At 45.1% G+C, this 21,074-nt stretch overlaps 2 protein-coding genes across 2 annotated transcripts in view; both read left to right on the top strand.

Annotated features, from left to right (window-relative positions):
* Nucleotides 1-21,074, top strand: part of LOC115391637 (NACHT, LRR and PYD domains-containing protein 12-like) — a 435,710-nt gene that overhangs the window by 55,235 nt on the left and 359,401 nt on the right. The gene's annotated exons all lie outside the window — the stretch shown is intronic.
* On the top strand, nucleotides 10,428-13,654 carry LOC115391261 (NACHT, LRR and PYD domains-containing protein 1-like). Its single transcript, XM_030095384.1, has 7 exons — nucleotides 10,428-10,641; nucleotides 11,381-11,436; nucleotides 11,798-12,012; nucleotides 12,243-12,508; nucleotides 12,723-12,845; nucleotides 12,918-13,059; nucleotides 13,242-13,654. Exons 1-7 carry the CDS (start codon nucleotides 10,624-10,626, stop codon nucleotides 13,562-13,564), a joined length of 1,143 nt encoding a protein of 380 aa, XP_029951244.1. The 5' UTR covers nucleotides 10,428-10,623; the 3' UTR covers nucleotides 13,565-13,654.

The raw sequence follows: 21,074 nt of genomic DNA, 5'->3' as shown, positions 1-21,074 counted from the left end.
CGCTTCATGTTTTCATGGAGAGAGATGAGCGCATGCACACGCACTGGATGAAGGCTTGCGCGCTGTCAGGTGATTGGGTGAGAGAAAGAATAACCTACAACTTGTCGACTCCTCCCTCCAAATTTACGTCGACTTGTGTGATGGGAGTCGACGTTTCTGTTAATGCCCCATTAAATACTCAAGGAAGTTTTGAGGAACAATGCTCTCTGTCGAGAAGGAGTTTTTAAAATGAGTTTTTCTCTTCACTGAGAGCACGGAGCAGCTTCTTAATAGGGAATGGCACTGATTGGTTTCCTTAATGTTCCTTTGGAGAATTCCACTGGGTCCTATGAGTTCATGAGTACAGCGAAGCACCGACAAAAGCCTTGTAACAATAAGGACTGAGATGACAGCTGTTAGTCCAGTGGCAGAATCATGTCATGAGGACACTCGTCGTGACTCTTTGAACCGTTTCAATTCTTCAACACATCTCCTTACCAGTGTGCACATGGCACGCTTTATGAATACGGATTTGTTTTATATGTACATACATTCTTAATTTAATTCGTACGACAGATTTTAGAGCCTCTGAGCACAGTGCTGCGAAGAGGCTTAAAACTGGACTAAAACAATTCACCAGCATTGACCAGTTTTAAAAATTCTCTGAGTTGGTTAAGGTCAACTTTCTCCAAAAGCTTGGAAACCTGAGCTCCTTGTTTAACAACCAGAACTTTTGGGAGCATGGATAGACGCGTCCTGACCAGCTCCTGCACATTGTGTTAAAATACATTTGAGAACTATTTTCTTGCTTCTTATATGCTCTGAACTTGGTCGGTAAGGTTCACGGCATGACTGGGAAAGGCAGTAAACGCCAAGACCGAGCAGAGAGGGCTCGGCAGACACGGATTACGGAGATAGCTAAAGCTAACCCGCGATCACCACCTGGTAGCAGCGACGACAACGCGGAGGAAGGCGAGCCGTCCCTCTCAGCTGTGGTGAGGTTGATTGAAACATTTCGAAACGAGACTCGTTCCTCTATGGACACTCTCCAGTCCTCCGTTGATTAATTTGCCTCTCGTCTCATGGATGTTGAATCCTCACTTCAAGATATAGATAACAGGGTCAGTGAGCTTGAGGCCAAATGTGAAGCGCTGGGGAAAAGCAAACTGAAGACCTGGAGTCTAGAAGCAGACGCCAAAATCTGAGGATTTTACGCATCCCAGAAAATACTGAGGGGACTCAGATAACGTCATTCATGTCTGACTTTTTTTCTGAGCTGCTGGGGATCAAAAGCTCCGGGGCTGTGCCAATGTTGGATATTGCCCACCGCTCCCTGGCTGCCAAGCCCAAGGCAGGAGCCCCTCCGCGCCCAGTGATCGTCAAGGTACATAATTTTCAGATTAAGCAACAGATCCTCCGCCTTGCAAGGGAGAAAGCCCCCCTGCTTTTCCGTGGCCATCAGGTGCGCATCTATCCGGATTTTACTGTGGATGTCGCTAAGCAGAGAGCTGCATACACCAGCATCAAGCAGGAACTTCGGGCTGCCAATGTCAAATACGGCCTCTTATTTCCTGCACGGCTGCAGCTTACATTCAACAACGAGAGGCATGTATTTAACACTCCGGAGGCTGCTGGAAAATATTACAAGGAAAAGATTGCACTGTTTCAGCCGCAGAGCTTGGCGTGGACACTAATGGATAATCTGGGACAGTCGGCCCTCTCTGTGGTGAGTTTTTTTTTTTTCTTGCTCCGTTAGAACTGGCCAATTTCTGGTGGATACTGTAGCACAGGGGTCGGCAATTAGATTTGGCGGTGGGCCACTTTTTTTGCGGGCACTTCAATCGCGGGCCAAGGGCTCTCCGGCTTGCGCGCGCGTCCATCCACGGACTGGGGAGCGAGGTGCGGGGGGGGGGGGGGGGGGGGGGCACCGGATGTGTTTAACGCAACTGCATTCGCGCGAAAAATGACACCATGCCGCGCTACATGCACGAGTTTTATCGCTGGTGTGTGAATTCATTCGCGGGACGCGTCACGCTGGAACAAATATGCAACACAGAACATTCTGCAGAAACATCACAGCCTCCTCATCACCGTCTCCTGGACAGTGGCCAGGATGTTACTGATGTTTGTCCCACAGTCCTGTGTGCACCCGGCTGTCTGTGTGTATGTGTGTGTGCGGACACGCGCGCATACTGATCGATGGTGTGGGTTTTCTTCTTTTTTGTTTTTATGACTGTTTTTACTGTTCAGCACTTTTATGAATATGAGTAGTGCCTTTACAAATAAAGACTGAGATTGAGATGCTCCTCCTGCCACCATCGCTGCTCTGTATTTGACATGAGGAAGTCAGCTCCGGCTGCAGCGAGGCGCCAACATCGCCTCTGGCTGCATGCTGCGCTCTGGAGGCGGTCTGAGCTCGGGTGAGTTCCACCGTCTTCTGCAGGAGCTGCGCCCGGACGGCCGGTTCTAGCGCTGCTTCAGGCTGATGCCCGGTTTCCACCAGAAGCGGTGAACAAGTGAGATCGCGCACGCTGATAGGCTGTCCCTGCGCCAATTCGTTTGAAAGGTTCAATTATTTCAACTCGAGCGAAGGAGCAGCGGGCGGCAGCGACTGGCAGTGCAAGTCGACGGGCGCGCGGATTTTTCCCTGGAAACGCTCGCGTCCGCCGCTCAAGGTTGAGCGACAATCGCGTCATTACAGTGACTTTGTATGTAATCTCGTCGCCCGAAAAATTCGCGTCGCGTCCGGTGGAAACACACCGTTACGCTCAAACTTACTGGAGAATAAACACACACGGTGAGCTTGGTGCAGCGCACTCACTTGCACTCTATGTTCACCAGACGAGGTGCCACTCCTCTTTATTTTTCAGAGACAAACCGGAAACCACAACTAAACAACACATCCTTCGAAGATTGTCTATTGCAACAAAATGACAGATATCGCACTCCAACAGGGGTACGTGCGTCCGCTAGAGGGCCCGGGGTAATGCGTGCGTTTGTGCGCGCGCATGTTGGAATCCTCTCGCGGGCCGGATTGGACGGTTCAGCGGGCCACATTTGGCCCGCGGGCCGCTAATTGCCGACCCCTGCTGCATTACGAATGGTTTATGTGGCGCCTACGTCTGGGACTATGACCTATAATTGATCATCTTTTTGTTTCATGTCCTATGGTCACGTTTCTATTTTCTTATTTAATTAATTTGCATGGACAATTTAATCTGCTTGATAATTGGTTATCGCCAGTCGTTCAAAGTATGCTGCCCAGTTTATCAGAACATGTATGTGGGTATGGTTTTGCATATATATTTAGTTCATCTTTTCCTTGCTACATGCTTTGCACTTTATCTGGCTGTAGTTTTGTTAATGTTCATATTCGCTTTTGGAGTACTGGTCTGGTGCATAATTTTTATGCACAGTTGTATCATAGGATTTAGGTGCTTCCTTTGGAGAGGTACTTGGGGGGTGGGTTGGGTTTTGTTATTTTTTTTATATATGGTTTCTGTCTCCCACACGTGTGTCTTGATGTGTGGTGTTTATCTCAGGTTGATTTGGGGTTTGGAATATGTTCTCGTAAGTCTTTCAGGCATGCATCTCTTCACTCAAAGTCTGTTTGAGTATGGCTGATAAAGTGACAATAAAAAATTTTTCATGGAATGTGCATGGGATCCAGATTCCAATTAAACGGAAAAAAAATATAAACTTTCTAAAGAAAGAAAAGATTCAAATAGCCTGTATTCAGGAGTCGCATCTAAGCAATGAGGAACACCAAAAACTAAAAAGAGGCTGGAGAGACTGAAGAAAAAAAAAGAAAAAAAAAAGAGGCTGGGTAGGCCAGGTCTTTTATTCCTACTTTACATCAAGGAGCAGAGGGGTTGCAATACTAATTCATAAAAACTTACCTCTTAGTGATGTGGAGGTGAAAAGTGATAAACTTGGGCGTTATGTTATGATCTCAGGGACACTATATGGTGGCAAGGTTTCCTATTTAAATGTCTATGCTCCTCCGGGGTGTCCCCCTGACTTCTACATCAGGACGTTCTCTCTGTTTTCAGATTGGCTTGTGGAGTCTTCAGTAATTGCAGGGGATTTTAACTGCTGTCTCAATCCCCAAATGGATAAATCTCACACTGGGTCACAACTTAATATGAAAACCAGTCAAACCCTTTTGGGCTGCTGTAAAGATCTGGATCTAATTGATACTTGGAGGATGCTTCATCCTACAGTTAAACAATACTCTTTTTACTCTAAGGTTCACAAATCCTCTTCCAGAATAGATTATTTTTTCACACCAAGTTACATTCTTCAAAACGTGATTTCATGCTCAATTGGTAATATTGTTGTTTCAGACCATTCTCCATTATTTTTGGTTATGTCTTCTAAAGAACAACATCCTCCAATACAATGGCGATTTAAAAACTGTCTGCTTAAAAACCCTGATTTCATACAGTACTTCACGGAACAATTTGAGCTCTTCTTTCTGGCTGAGAATGACACCCCGGAAGTTTCTCCGAATATCTTATGGGAGACTGCTAAGGCTGTGTCACGGGGCATAACAATTTCTTTTTTGGCTCATCTAAAATATAGAAAGGAGGCAGAACAGAAGAAATTAGAGCAACAGTTCACTAACTTTCAAAGAGAACACGTTATTAACCCTTCAAATGATCTGAGAGCTCAAATTGACACTACAACAGCAGCTCTAGACACACTAATGTCAGCAGAGGCTCAGAAATCTTTGTTCTTTGCAAAGCATAAGATGTATGAGTTTGGGAACAAATCTGGTAAATACTTGGCAAATCTGGTTAAGACAAAGGCTGATTCATTTTCCATTTCAATGATAGAAGATGAAATGGGTAAAAAAGTTTATAATAATAGGGATATCAACAATTGTTTTAAGAAGTTTTATGAATCATTATATAAATCAGAAGTAGATCCCCACTCCGACTCCTTGATGCAAACTTTTTTATCCACAGTTAAATTACCCGAAGCTTCTCAGACCCAGAAAGAACTGTTAAACAGTCCTATTTCACGTGGGGAAATCATTGCAGCTATTAATGACCTGCAAAACAACAAGGCTCCAGGACCTGATGGTCTGACCCCTGAGTTTTTTAAATCTTTCCAGAGCCTGCTTGTCGATCCCCTGCTTAAAATGTTTTCCCACTCATTTAGTTTTGGCCACCTCCCAAGTACTATGATGGACACCAATATTTCATTGATTCTGAAAAAAGGTAGACCATCACAAAATTGTTCCTCTTACAGACCAATAGCTTTGCTTGACGTCGACAGAAAACTCATTGCAAAAATTTTAGCTAAAAGGATAGAGAATATTGTACCAGATTTAATTTCAGCGGACCAAACTGGCTTTATTTTAGGACGTAATTCATGCAATAATATTAGGAGATTGCTGAACCTTATACAGTGTGGCTCTGACTTAAAAGACAAGGCTGTCATAGTCTCTCTCAATGCAGAGAAGGCTTTTGACAGAGTTGAGTGGCCATATTTACTCTGTGTCCTTTCCAAATTTAACTTGGGGGACAACTTCATTCGATGGATTTCTCTTTTATATGCTTCGGTCCTCACAAATGGTTGGAAATCTCCTAAATTTTCTGTTACACGTGGCACTCGTCAAGGCTGCCCGTTATTGTTTGCGCTCACGATCGCTGAGGCGATTAGGAATGACCCCTTAGTGGCAGGCATCAATATAGGCCCTCAAAACCATACAATTTCTCTTTATGCTGATGATATTTTGCTTTTTTTAAGTGACCCTGAGACATCTATTGCTAGAGTTATTCAGATCATTAAAACTTTTGGACTGTTTTCAGGTTACAAGATTAACTATTCAGAGTCAGAGGTCATGCCCCTGACCTCTAATATCTTTGCATCCACTGCTTCCCCTTTTCGATGGTCACCATCTGGGTTTACCTATCTTGGTATACGCATTACCCCGTCCCTTCTTGGCCTTTATAAGGCCAACTTTATACCTTTAATCCGTAAAATTAAAAAGGACCTGGCCCGCTGGACATGTCTCCCATTATCTCTTATAGGGAGAGTGAATCTTTTTAAGATGAACTTTCTTCCTCGTTTACTTTATGTGTTCCAAATGGTCCCGGTTCTCCTGACCAAAAAATCTCTTTCTGATCTTAATAGCTCATTATCTTCCTTTTTGTGGAAAAATAAACGAGCCCGATTAAGATTACAAAAATTGCAACTTCCCCTGGGAAAAGGAGGACGAGCTTTGCCAAATATCAAACATTTCCAATTGGCGTGCCTGTATCGCTATCTTTGGGAATGGTGTAGAAATGACCCTCATTCCACATGGCTTAGCACTGAGGCCACTCCACTGGATACAATTCCCCTTTGCAACATTTTATATGTTTCTAAGGAATGGGTGTCAGACAAAGTAAAGGGCAATTTTCTCCTCCAAAACACATTAAAGGTTTGGAAATCTATTAATAATGTTCAGTCTCAAGAAGATTCACTCTCCCTCCTCACCCCTATTCACTTAAACCCTGGTTTCCCCCCTGGTCTTAATGACCGTGCATTTGTTCTGTGGTCAGAAAAGGGCATTTGTAATATAGGGGACCTCATGCTTGATGGTATTGTTAAATCTTTTAGCCAGCTAACTGAGCAATATAACCTCCCATCAAAACATTTGTACAGGTATTTACAAGTTCGCAGCTTTATCACTTCAAAGGCCAGATTGCACCCTGGTGGCTTCTCCCGTTCCTCTTTGGAGGAAATTTTGCAAGACTCTAGACCCCGAAAATTGATCAGTAGGTTTTATAATTCTCTGTCTCTTCCAGAAGGGGGTGCTGGACATCTCAAATTGCTCTGTGAGGCTGACCTGGGCGTAATGATTGCTAATGATGTGTGGGCAGATGTATGGCTGAGTCCCTCTGGTTGTTTATCCACAAATAAAGCTAGGGAATTGCAATTCAAAATTATTCACAGGCTCCAGATTACGTCAGTGTTACGGAATAAATTTAACCCTGCACTTCCCAAATATTGTAATAAATGTAAAATTTCTGATGGAACATACTACCATTGTATTTTTGACTGCCCCTGTCTTAGAAGTTTCTAGAGAAATGTATGTGAAAAGATATCCGAAATACTTGGTAAAGATCTGGATATCACTCCTCTATCTTGTATTCTTGGATTACACTCTGGTCTAAATCTTACACTTCATATGTCATCATTGCTTGATGTGCTCTTGTTTAGTGCCAGAAGGTGCGTTTTACTTGAGTGGATCTCTGAAAAAACCCCTACACTCTCACAGTGGTTACAGAATATCATGGAACTTATTCCTTTGGAGGCAACGACCTACTGGACCAAAGACAAACCTTCACTATTTTATAAAACCTGGGCCCCTTTCTTGGACCACACTGGCTCCACAAATGCACAGACTGTGCAGAGGGGCCTCTTTGGACTATCTTGGATAGACATACCTGCAGAATCATGCACTTGAACTGCCATACCTACTACACGCTTCACTGTAGCATCTATTGCCTGCATGACTAATACCCTCTTGTCAATTTGAGTTGTTAATGATTCTTTTATTCATTGCTTTTGACACCGTGTGGACATTTGTGGGTTTTTATTTTTTTTTTTTATGTTCTGTCTTTTTTTTTTTGTTTTTTTTTTTTGTTTTTTTTGTTGTTTTTGTTTTGTTTTTGTTTTTTTCTTGTTAGGCCCGAGCCCCTGGCCTGCCAAGGGCGAAGGGCCTATTGTTTCTGCAACACAGACAACGACTAGTCGAGCGCGCAGCGCTCGACCTCAGGCCTTTCACACGCTCAAAACACACAACGATGACAAGTCGAGCGCGCAGCGCTCGACCACAGACATCATTCAACATGTCCAGACACACACACACTGACACGCACTCACACATACGCGTGTACAAACACAAAAACGCACACACACACACGAATTTTCGAGCGCGCAGCGCTCGACCAAGGCCTTTCACACGCTCAAAGGTACAAAAATGACAAGTCGAGCGCACAGCGCTCGACCTCAGACGTATGCCAACATGTCCAGACACACACACCCCGACATGCACTCATACACATGTGTGCAAATACAAAAAACGCACACACACTCTCACACACACACATGACTTGTCGAGCGCGTAGCGCTCGACCACAGACATTTACACTCTCAAACACCTCACAGACGCGTCGGGCTTGTCGAGACCTTTCCGAAAATATATAACATGTGGGCGAAATAACGGCAGAAAAAAAAAAAGCATATTGTTTTTGCAAAAAATATTATTCTTTCTTTCTTTCTTTCTTTCTTTCTTCTTCTTCTTCTTCTTCTGCTCTTTAAACAGGAATTTGACCCCCTGAACATGCTCGAAAACTCACCAAACTTTGCACAAAATTCAGTTCCGGCGAAAAATTTTTTTTAATATGAATTTCAATATTGGGATTTGAAAATTGGCTCTACAGCGCCACCTGCAAAACCCAAAATGCATTGCGTCGATGGGAGGGAGTCCGCAATAAACTTTGTCGTACAGCCACAAAATTCGGTATACACATGCGCGTTGTCGGGCCAAACAAAAAATATTATTATGACCATGCCTTCAAAACAGCAGGAAAGCAGCTAGCTGGGATTGAATTTTCAAAATTGCTGAGTCAGCGTTTTCTAGGGCGTCGTACAAAATGTTCGTTTTGATCGCGCGCTTCTCCAAATGAGCTGAAATTTGGTGGACACCATCTACACGAGTAGACAATTAAAAGTTATCCAATTCACAAATCTTCAGACCACGGTTTCCACGTGGCAACGCCGCAAAGTTGATGTCAAATTTCGCCATTTTTTCAGTGTGATAAATGGCTGCCATTTCTACATAATGACTCCAATCCAAACCAAATTCTAAACACTGATTAATCCTTCCTTCCTGGACACATTGACAGTGAAATTTTGAAAATCGGTGTTACAGCGCCCCCTACAGAATCAAAATAATATCTGTATGGGGAGTAAAATTATTAGTTTATCAGAAATGAATGGAATTTGGGTGATAATTCCTTCATGTCGTCCCGATCAAAAAAGCAAATGGTAACCATATTGTAATATCAACGCTGTTGCCGTGGCGATGGCTGAAGTTCCCCATGTTATTCTAATGGGCCCGAGTGAAAAATCTCCCATCAAATCAAATGTACTTGTTGCCATGGAAATGTGCCAAATTTGACAAACATAAATGAAAGAATAAAGCGGGGCGGGGCAGGGAGGCAGCGGGCGAGGGCCTTTTGACGCCGCTCGCGGCTTTAATTTTTGTTTGTTTTTAAAGGGGAAAAAAAAGTTCCTTAAGCAGAAAAGCACAATAATGGTTTGTGTGAAATCGCTCACATTCATCGTGGAGGAAATATGTCATTGATGTAAATTTATGCATTATGTTTAATTTGGAATTAGAAAAAAAACAAAAAAAACAACCAGAACTTTTATATGATTGATTACAGAACCAGAAGGTACTGACGGTCTACACTGCCCACTGAAGATTTTCTTTTCTTTTCTTTTGTTTTTGGCAAAGTTGCTCAACTCTGTACCTCCCAGTCTGAAGGAGAAAAACTTGACCAAGACATTGAAGTGTGTGTGTGTGTGTGTGTGTGTGTGTGTGTGTGTGTGTGTGTGTGTGTGTGCGTGCGTGCGTGCGTGCGTGCGTGCGTGCGTGCGTGCGTGCGTGCGTGCGTGCGTGCGTGCGTGCGTGCGTGCGTGCGTGCGTGCGTGCGTGCGTGCGTGCGTGTGTGTATCTCTACTTTGTAGCTAAGGTGCAGGGGGATAATGAGTGGTGGACCTCAGTATTGCTGAAACGCTGGCAACAGCCCGGAGTTCATGAGATTTACAAATCATTTCTTTCCCTTTTGATTTCCTTCAATGCTACTCTTTAGAAATTGGGGTTGTTTGTTGCCCTGATGAACTGGGAGTCCTCGAAACAGAGTCAGTTTGTGTTTAGATGAAGAATCAGAAGTTGGAGCTGATTTAATCCACAGAAGAGCTGTAAGATCTGGAGATTCTGTCAGGAAAACTTCCTGCAGGATTCCTTCCAAATGTCTCTGCAGGTTGAATGAGGAGCAGTGGTGCTCTTGTTGATACAGAAGCTGTTCTCACTGAAAACTCGTTGTTTCTTTGCCAGTCACCTGTGATCTGTCATTGGACCCGAACACGGTGCACGAATCCCTCATCCTGTCCGACTGCGGCAGGATGGTGAGCAGTACCGAGGAGAAGCAGCCGTACCCTGATCATCCAGAGAGGTTCAGCACAAACCCTCAGCTGCTGTGCAGGGAGGCTCTGACCGGGCGCTGCTACTGGGAGGTGGAGTGGAGCGGGTGGGCAAGTGTCGGTGTGGCTTATAAAAGTATACCGAGGAAGGAACAGTTGAACTCGAGTATTGAAAGTAGTGATAAGTCCTGGTGTAACGTCAGAACCTCATCAGAAACTCTCTACATCGATTACAACAACAAGAACACCAAATCGTTCAGGTCCAGAGTCAAGAGACTGGGACTGTTTCTGGACTGGCCAGCCGGCACGCTGTCTTTCTATCAGCTGTCAGGAGAAACCAAAACTCTCATTCATACCCTCCACACCACCTTCACGGAGCCCCTATACCCAGCATTCCGTGTGGATGTTGGGACCTTGACTCTGTGCAGTGTGGGGATGCCGACCACAGACAAGGTGAGTGTTCAGTTATTTCAAACATCAAATCAAAATACAAATACAGCTGAGAGAAAACATGGCGGGAGTGTGTGGGAATGAGATTCAAAGCATGAAAATAGAGAAAAGCACAAAAAAAAAACACAACAAAAGGAGCAATGATGTGTTAGTCTTCTTTGTCGTTCTCTTCTATGTGTGATCTTACAGTCATTCGGCTCAATGTTTATTTAATCCTGTTGTCGAAGAATTACATTTATGATTTGTGATGTGCTTTCTTAGTTACCTTACACACAGCTTGCTGCAGTTTTCGTCTGAGTCCCATTTAGTAGTTGTGAGCATGCATTAATCTCCACAGAGAGACATTTCTATGGCCTCCTATGTAGGGAGAGTGTGCATTTATGTACATGTGTGTATACTGATATGTGTTTTCGTGTGTCAATTTTTGCATGTATTCACTTTGCCTTGCAGTTTGATAACTTGCATTGATAACTGGGTGTTTAAAAACCTGTGTTGCTCAACAACAGACGACTGGAGCTTGATCAGATCAGACTTGTGAAATATGTTAATTCCCCAGACCATTGTGATTTTTTTTCTCGCCACATTCAGACACACTGAGACCAGCTGGACAGGCTGAGACACCTCCACCACACTAAAAATCCATTCATCTAATTGAGAGGAGTGTCTTCTTTGGTCCTTGTGTTTCCTTCCTGATATCAATGCACAGAGTCACTCATTGAACTTGGGCCTGCTTGGATTTCAGGTTCAGACAAGTTTCACTCCAGAGGTGAAAAAAGAGAAGATGGGATTGTCCTACAGGTAAGACCAGTCGTCATCAATCACACCAAAAACTTTTAAATCTTTGTCTGGACAATATAAAAATAACATTCTGCCTTTACAATTAGTTCATGAGAGAAATCACTGTAATGTTAGGTTCCCCAGTTTAAATACTGTCTTTAGTCATGGCTTAAAGTCTAAGAAATATTCCAAAGTAGCTTCAGTAGCATGAGCAGCAGCAGCTCTAGCAGATGGTCAGTTAGTGATGTTCGTACGCCGTCGGACAATTTTGTCCACGTTTTCATTCCTTCTGTGGATTGAAAACAATATTTTGTGTGATTGTAAATTCTCCAGTCTTTCTGAGAACGATCTCCACACTGTGCCGTTTCCCTCCTGGGTTCAGGTTCAGGTTCCCCGGTCCTGGTCTGTTCCACTGCTCGCTGACTGATCTGGTCTTCAGTGTGACTCACGCGAGCGAAGCCACCTATGAGATGATGATCTGGGATGAGATGCAGCTTCAGTCGGCTCAGAGGGTTCCAGGAGGAACTCTGTTCAGCATCACGTGTCCAGAGGAGTCCATCAGACAGCTGCACCTCCCTCACTGCGAGCCTGAACCCGGTGAGAGCACTGACAACCTTCAGACCTTCAGAACCGTTCAGAGGACTTCAGAATCCTCTGAAACCTTTCAGGATAATTTAGAACCCTTCAGAACTGAACAATTTAAACCCCTCAGAAACCTTCAGGAACCTTTCAGAACAACTCTTCAGACTCCTCCATGAGCCATCAGGACCCCTCAGAGCCCTTCAGGTCGTAACATGTGAGGTGACGTTGATCTTCTCTCCTCCCAGCGCTGCTCTCTGACTGCCTCTCTGTGGCTCACATCACTGATGAAGGCATGAGCTTCATCCGGCCTCTGGAGGTGACCGAAACCCACGTGGTGGTGGATGTACCACACCTTTCAGCCCTCGGCATCGTCTGGGACTTCGTCAAACGCTTTGTGGATTTCATGACGAAACCGATTCGCAGTCAAATCCTGCTGTTCCTCAAACGGATGCACAGACAGGGTTTCGTCCTGTGGCTGATTCTGCTGCCCAGCAACGTGCCGCTGAACGAGGTAAGAACCAGTCCACTCAGACAGAAGATCTCAGCATGTGGAAATACAGACACATTCAACAAGAGAACCTCAGGGAGAATATGTTTGCTACTGATACATGCTCCAGAAGTTCTCTCTCCCAGTTCGACATGTTCTTCCACGTTCTCTTCTTCTTGTTGATGTTTGCTTCCACGTTCCTCAAATTAACATGACTCGCTGTTTGCTGTGGTTGAAGGTGAAAGCTCAGCTGCTGGACTGTGAGCACATCCAGGCTCCGTCCTTCTGTCTGCTGCACACAGGCCAGTATTACAGCCTGTGCAGCGAGCCGCAGCCGCAGGACTTCAACATACAGCCCGCAGTGAGTACCAGCATCTCTCCGCTCAGCCAGCGGTGACTTTTGAACTCACAGCTCTGCTTGCCTTTGTTGCAGCGTGCAGAATTCTTTGGAAACTACGGACCAAACTACCACCCGATGTTTGAAATGCTCATGCTGTCGGAGGCGGACAAAGTGACCCTGATGCTGCGAGATGCAGAAAAAACCCAAGTGTGGGAGCACCAGCTCCACCTGCCTGGTGAGCACAGCGAGCGGCTGCACAGTTCATGTTTTGTCCTCCGAGGACAACAATATGGAGGCAACGCCTGCCTTTTAATAGCTGGTTTCAGGATCACAGTGATCCATGACTTTTATCTCTGTGATCAAACTCAAGGCATCATGAACTCAGTGGAACTCTCCCATTTCTAATTCCCCTCTCAGCCATGCTTGCGGTGACCACGGCGAGCAGAGACCAGCCACGGCTGGCGAGCAACATCCCAGCCCAGGAGAAGCTGTTTCAGGTCCGCTCCAGCTTCGTGGAAAAGGTGTCGGACCCGGTCCTGAACAAGCTGCTGGACGAGCTGCTGCACTGCGGCGTGCTGACTGACAGTGAGAACGAGGTGCTCAGAGCCAAACTCCGGCCGGACAAGGCGCGGGAACTCATCGACGCGGCGCGCAAGAAAGGAGCCGACGCCAGCGCCAAGTTGATCGCAGTCCTCGCCGCCGCCGACCCGTATTGCTGCCGAGAGCTCGGCCTGTGTTGAGAGCCATCAAGAGCAGGACGACAGGATCAACAACGAGCTGCTTTTCAGTCACACTGTGGAACCTGAACAGTTCCTCTCTGACCGTCAGTGAACACTGATTGTTTTTAATCCTTTAAGTTTCTCTTTGAACTCATAGTTTGAGCATCAGTTTGATTTGGATTCAGGACATGTGTGTATTGTTTATCCTGGAAAAACTGTAGCTCATGAGAAGCTTCCCAAATTCCTTCAAGTTCACTGAATTTGACTCCTTCTGAACAAGCTGTGCTTGAGTGAACCTTTAAGAAAGATGTTGAAAAATCATCTGGAGGTCTGCAAGTAGTTGAACTTTCGTTGAAAGGATCCAATTGAATATTTCCATTTAGCCCATTTTGAGAATTTTCTCCATAATTTAGTCCAGTTAAACTGTTGTTTTGAAAATGTTTTTGATGATTTTCAGTGAAGTAACAGATGGTAACGTGTGTCACTAACTGACCTGATCCTGCTGTTTGCGGTGTTCATTGAACTTTTCCTCAGTCGACACTCCTCTACAGTATCTCATGGAGTCTGGATGCTCCCAGCTTTTAAAAATTGTCACTGGATTGTGTTCAAACAAAGGCTGTCGAAAGATTATTTTTTAATCACAGAATTTTAGTAGTTAATCATGATTAATCACATTTGTAATCACATCTTTAAAATTCTGTTTCCAGGTCTATAACGTAAAGCATTTCTCACCAGATTGTCTTCATTGGGAATCAAATGAACACAAAGAAAAAGATTTCCTTGTTGGCCTTTAGCACAAAAAACAGAAAAACTGATTTCTTATTTTGTGTTCAGTAAAAGTCAGGAAATAAAATGCGATCATAATTCATCATCTCAAACTTACTTTTCCGGTGTGATGCAAAAGTACTTACCCTAATCAGGGGATTCCATCACCTCGTATGAGTGTCTTCGAGCGATGGGAGGAAATGCGTTGGATTTGTCTTGGTGCGCTGGGCCGGGAAAGGTACCTTTTCATATTACACCCATGAAGTGAAATTGGTCAATTATGTGGCTAACCCTAACCCTATGCTGTATAGTGGGTTATAAAGCATTGTGATCATTTATGAGTGTTTATAACTACCTATATTGCATAATACAGGTATGCTTCAAGTAAAGTGTTCCCAATTTTCTTCCTCAGTGTTTATTGATTTCCGTTTTATCATGCATGTGTGAACCTGCTGAGCCATAAGACAAGTTTGTGTGTGTGTGTGTGTGTGCGTGTACAAGTGTTTCCATCCTTGTAGGGACATTTCTGGCACGATGTGCCTCGTGGGGACATTTTTTGGGTCCCCATGAGGGGAAACAGTGTTTTCTTGACCATGTTGTTGTTACTGAAAAAAGTAAAAGTGCAAAAACATGTCTTTAGGGCTCCGCATTGTTTTGGTGTGGGTTCGGGTAAGGGTCAGGGTTAGGAGTGTGTGTGTGTGTTAGACGGGGCCAGCCTGTGTGGGGGTAATCATAATCACTATGCCCTTTTTGATGTGGCCTCAACAGTGTGCAGTGCAGTGGTCACCCTAATCTATTTGCAGGTTGTATGCAGTGACCAGTGTGCAACCTGAGGTGGACTCATGAGGGACCCCTCCTCCAACCGCACCCTGGTCTGTGGCTCCCATCCTCCAGCTGTGCAGCAGACATACTTGGGGGACTAGTTGATTGGTTATGCACCGCTAATGGCTTCTGGGTCTACCTTTTTAATCCACCCATTTGGCATTGTAAAATAAACCCAGTTTGTTTTAATTCATAACCTTTTTATCTTCAGGGATTTCGTCACTCTCCCACCATCCTTTCTGTAAAATAAACTGTTGTCAAGTTGATTGCACAACTGCGCCTCTTCCTGTTCTCAAACAGTGTTTGTGTCAGTACATAGATGCTGGAGGCCTTCCTCGGCCCTTGAGTTTATGTGGGGACCTCATCTTTGGTCCTCTCAGATACTGGTTCTGGTCACAATCAGAAGCTACAATCATCAAGCTTTAAATTAAATGACTGAATTTCTGTCACGGTGCGAGGTGGAAGGACCCACGAGCAGGCACCCCATCAGAGTTCAAACTCATTTATTGCGGGTAACAGGAAGGCAAGGAGTCAGGAACCCAGGGATCAGGAATGCAGGAGGCAGGACGGCTGAGCTGAGCCGACAGGCAGGCAGGGACATAAAAGTATGCAGACAGACCCACAAGGAACCAACAAGACACACCAGGGAAGCAAGACTTAAATAGAAGGCAGGACAGGTGATACCCATTCGGGTGGTAACGAGGGAGGCAGGAGAACATGAGGGCAGACGAACACAAGACAGGACCCGAGCGCTCCCATCAGGCGGCAGGGGCACAGGGCGTGACAGTACCCCCCTCCCAATGTGCACCTCCTGGCGCACAACAAGGCAACCATCCTGGGCAGAAGGGGGCAGACTGGATGGGACAGAAACCAGACGCAGACTCGGACTCAGATGGGGACAGGACGGGGTCGGAACTCCACATTAACAGGCAGCAACAGAACAGTAACAGGGACAGAACTGCACCTAGCAGAAACAGAACGGGAAGGGGTCGGAACTGCACTTAGCAGCAAACCGGAACTGGAACTGCACCGAGCAGCAAACCGGAACTGGGGCGGGTCTCCTCCCACCCCCAAAGGCCATCCAGGAGGGGAGAAGCGGGGGAAATGGCAAGCTTCGCAGGCGGGGACCGAGCAGCTTCACCGGCACACGATCCGGGTGCGAGCTTCTTTCGCCGGCGGGGGACCCTAGGCACACGGTCCGGGGGTGAGCAGCTTCATCGGCAAGCAATCCTGGGGCAAGCTTCTTCGCCAGCACACGATCTGGGGGTGAGCTTCTTCGTCGGCAGGGGCCCACGATCCGGGCAGGAGCTGTGCCGGCAGCAGCCAGAAGCAGACGATCTGAGGCGGGTGGAGCACCACCACCGACGGGCTGAAGGCTTACGCGGGAGGAACACGGCTTCAAACTCACTGCCCGCTGGGTCCAGTGTTGATTTGCTCCTTCTGTCACGGTGCGAGGTGGAAGGACCCATGCGCAGTCAGGCAGGCGTACTTCAAACTCATTTATTGTGGGTAACAGGAAGGCAGGATTCAGGGAACGCAGGAGTCAGGAACGCAGGATTAGGACGGCTGAGCTGAGCTGACATGCAGGCAGGGACACAAAAGCATGCAAACAGACCCACAAGGAACCAACAAGACACACCAGGGAAGCAAGACTTAAATAGAGGGCAGGACAGGTGATACCCATTAGGGTGGTAACGAGGGAGGCAGGAGAACATGAGGGCAGACGAACACAAGACAGGACCCGAGCGCTCCCATCAGGCGGCAGGGGCACAGGGCGTGACAAATTCATCACCATGAGTGGAATGAATCTTTCCTTTCTGAACTGAATCACTGAAATAAATCAACTTTCCCAGGTTTTTCTATTTGGGCCTTAAAGCCTTATGTGATTCTCTGCTTGAAAGCCTTTTACAACAGTGATATCTGCTGGTATTTCTTATTCTGCATGATAGGGAAGCTCATCCTTCGAGATTTTCTAAAGCCAATTTTGTCCAAGATATCATTCTCTCTCTCCTTGATATACATGTTCTGATACCAGATTCTGTGAATCTTCTGTTCTTCATATAATAACGGTTTCTATTCACATAACAGCAAAACTTTTTTTCTTTACTTTTTTTTTCCCAAGAGAACTTCCTCTTCCTGTTTCTCAATGTGGTCTTGCAACCTGTTCGGGGTTTGACTGGAAACTGTCCATCAGCGACTCGCAGAAGAGCAGTGAAGTTCAGGAGCTCTGTAAGTACTGAAGCTTTTTACCAGGCTGAAACTGTGAGCTTTGATTAACAGACTGAACAAGTCTTCCGTGACTCAGCCTGGCTGGAAATTACAGACTGATGCAGTGTGACCTGAAATAATGAGGCTTTTTTTCTCCTTATCACAATTCTTTACTTGTCATATCATCCCTGATGTCTGCAGAAAAGCAGTGAATGCTTCAGTCTCTGAACTTGTTTCCTTCTGACTGAAAACTTCAACTGAAATCAGCTCAGTGGAGCATTTGGCCTCTCCATATTTTCTCCACCCAAAAAAGGAAGTTAAACAAAAAGTGACAAAGCTCAGTTCATTCAACAACAGTTAATGGGAGCTGAAAATGAATCTATTGAAGTGAAAATGGCAGGAAAAGTGTAAAATTTCAGAAACATCGTTAATAAGATCGAGATTGAAGTTCAAATGTCATTGGGAAAGTTTAAATTAACTTTAATTTCAGTTGCAATATTTTAAATACAGTTTAGTACTTTTTTTAATTGGCCTTTTCTAATAGTGCATATTATTGCAGATTGAAAATATAAAGAATAAAATGAAGAAAGATTTTAATCGTTATATATTTTCAGATGTCATGTCACATATCTTGATAGAAATCAAAAATGTGGAGAAATTGTTGAAGAAATGTCAGGGAGCTGAAAACAGTTGGAAGAGTTGGAATAATAAATAAAAACTCAGATTTGGAGGAAAAAGTTTCAAAGTTGTTAAAAAATAAATTCAAATTCGAAGAAGGTTGCAATTTTAAGAAAGTGGTTCAAACAATGTGAAATAGTTTAAGCTGAGAAGTTAGGTACGAAGTTAAAAATGTTGAGAACAAAAGCAGAAATGTTCGCAGTCATGTTAGAAATGTGAAAAACAGTAACAGTGAGCTGCTGAAGAGCAGCTGCAGGGGAGCACTCTGTTGATAAGCTGTTTCAAACCTTTCAAGTAGAAATGTTTCATTACACACTGATAAGCAGCATCCTGAGGACTCTGCAGACTGTTTCTACAACTGTGTGTAAGGACGAAGCAGATTTTCTGCCAGCTGTTTATTTCCATGTGTTGTTATTTATTTAAAAAAACAAAAAAATCTAACTTTCATTAGAGGAACCTGAATAAATGCTGCCAGTATAAATGCAGGTTGTTCTGATTGGTTGCAGGTCGACCAGAACAAGGCAGACGGCTGACCTGAAGGGGACAGACTGCAGACATGGACAGGGAAAACATGATGAAGGAAGTTAAAGACAGACTGAAAAGTCACCTTCGATACAAGTTCACATGGATAAACGAGGGGACGTCTGATAGCCGCTCTCGACTCGACCACGTCTACACCAGGCTCTACATCACTGATCAGGCCCCGGGGGGCGATTTCAGATCACACGAGATACTGGACCACTTCAAAGTCTCAGATCAGACGGGGCGGATTCCAGGACACTATGATCAGATCGACTGCCTCGACATTTTTGCAACAGGAAGAAAGAGTTTCCAACTCCCTGTGAGAGACGGACCCATCCGCACAGTGATGACCAAAGGCATTGCCGGCATTGGGAAGACATTCGCTGTTCAGTTCTTCGCTCTGAACTGGGCAGAAGGAAAATCTAACCAGGACATCGATCTGATTTTCCTGCTTCCCTTCAGAGAGCTGAATATGCTGAAACAGGGGGACTACAGTCTGATGCAGCTTCTCCTGCACTTCTACCCTCAACTGAGCCCACTGGAAAATACCCCACATCTCACCAGCGTGCACATCCTGGTCATCTTGGACGGTCTGGATGAGAGCAGATTCCCCCTGGACTTTGAAGGAGGTGGAAGAGTGAGTGACATCAACCAAAAATGCGCAGTCGACGTGCTGCTGACCAGTCTCATCAGGGGGAGTCTGCTGCCCAACGCACGGCTCTGGATTACCTCCCGGCCGGCGGCGGTCGGCCAGGTTCCTGCTCACTGCATCGACCAGATGACAGAAGTCCAAGGCTTTACTGACCAGGACAAAGAGATTTACTTTAGAAAGAGATTCAGCGACTCTACAGAAGTCCTGTCTTATCTCAAAGGGATGGTCAGCTTCTACTTCATGGGACACATTCCCATCTTTTGTTGGATCCTTGCTGAAGTGTTGAAGAACGGAGACGAGAGGAGCCGAACCATCAGAACAATGACGGAGCTCTATATTCACTATTTGCTCATTCAAACACAGAGATCTGAGCAGAAGTATGGAGAGAAGGGCTCAAAGAACGAGGCCAAAGAAGGTCTATCAAGGTCACAGAACGCCGACATGCTTTTAAATCTGTCCAGGCTGGCCTTCGAACAGCTACAGAAAGGAAATATCCTTTTCTACGAGAAAGACCTCCAGGAGTGTGGCATCGACATCGATGAAGCTTCCGTGTTTTGTGGCTTTTGCTCAGAAATCCTGAAGCAGGAACGCGGCCTGTACCAACAGAGGATGTTCAGCTTTGTGCATTTAAGCTTCCAGGAGTTTCTGGCGGCTCTTCACGTGTTTCACTGCCGTGCCACCGATCGCAGCACCCAGACGTCTTTCCTCGGTGAGGACGTTGCAGACCTGAGCTGGCTGGAGCTGCAGAAGAAGGTGGTGGATAAAGCCCTTCAGAACAAGAAGGGGCAGTTCGACCTTTTTCTCTGTTTCTTCCTCGGATTGTCACTGGAGTCCAATCAGACGATGCTGCAGGCGTTACTACCAGAGACGAAGAGCAGTACAGACACCTCGGAGGACATGAAGACATACCTGAGAAGCTTCCACACAGGAAACATCCCAGCAGAGAGGTTCATGAACCTGCTTCTTTGCAAGTTTGAGCTGAAAGAGGAGCGATTTCAGGAGGATGTCCTCAACTACCTGAACACAGAAGCAACATTATCCCCCGTCGATTGCGCTGTGCTGTCCACCATGCTGCAGATATCTGGAGAGGTGATTGAAGAGCTAAACCTGGCCAACTGTTTTATTACATCTGAGGGACTCCTGAAGCTTCTCCTGAATGTAAAGAGCAGCAAGAAGGCTTTGTAAGTATTTCAGATTGAAAGAAAATGTTTCATAGCAGAGTATCGTGTCTTTGGTCTGGGAGTGGATGACGGTCACCCCTGGAGGACTGGAGGAAGTTACAGGAGACACCGATGTCTGGGCTTCTCTGTTCTTTATGTGAGATATAATGATGCATCACACGACTGTTAAAAATGTCAACTAATGTGACAAATTAAATCACAGGATTTCAAATCAGAGGTGTGGCAACATTTTTGGCCTTCTGAGGTCAAAAAATGAAAATTGTGAGAAAATATGAGACAGGACCTAAACAATTGGCAAATGTCACAATTCACCTTGGATTGTTTTTTGAAGAGAATTTCTTCACAGTTTAATTTGTGTCAGATTTGTTTTATAATTCAGTAAATTTGATTCTTTTATTGAAACAAATAATCCAAATGATCCTGTATTGGAGTCACTGCAGCTTATTTGATATTAATCCTAAAGCAGCCATATGAATACTGTGGTTTGTTGTGTTTTCTCTCTGATTTCACAGACTAACAGATCAACACTTGTGTTTTGGTGACTTGGCCTTCATCAATCCCCTTCAGTCAGCAGATTCTCACCTGCGAGACCTCACTGTGGAGTGTTTTCCTCATATCTTCATCGATGACCATCGCAAGCTCTTTGCTGCACTGGATAGTCCAGACTGTAAACTGGAGAGTCTGAGGTGTGTGTCATGAATGC

The sequence above is a fragment of the Salarias fasciatus genome, chromosome 7 (assembly GCF_902148845.1).
Source record: "Salarias fasciatus chromosome 7, fSalaFa1.1, whole genome shotgun sequence".
Taxonomy (NCBI): Eukaryota; Metazoa; Chordata; class Actinopteri; order Blenniiformes; family Blenniidae; genus Salarias; species Salarias fasciatus.
The sequence above is the reverse complement of the archived record's forward strand: the minus strand, read 5'-3'. Positions and strand labels throughout refer to the sequence as shown.

Excerpts from the sequence above, each read along its gene's own strand:
- LOC115391261 (XM_030095384.1), top strand. Across the intron at positions 12,509-12,722 it reads GCAACGTGCCGCTGAACGAG|GTGAAAGCTCAGCTGCTGGA; the intron begins GTAAGAACCAGT and ends CTGTGGTTGAAG. Across the intron at positions 12,846-12,917 it reads ACTTCAACATACAGCCCGCA|CGTGCAGAATTCTTTGGAAA; the intron begins GTGAGTACCAGC and ends CCTTTGTTGCAG.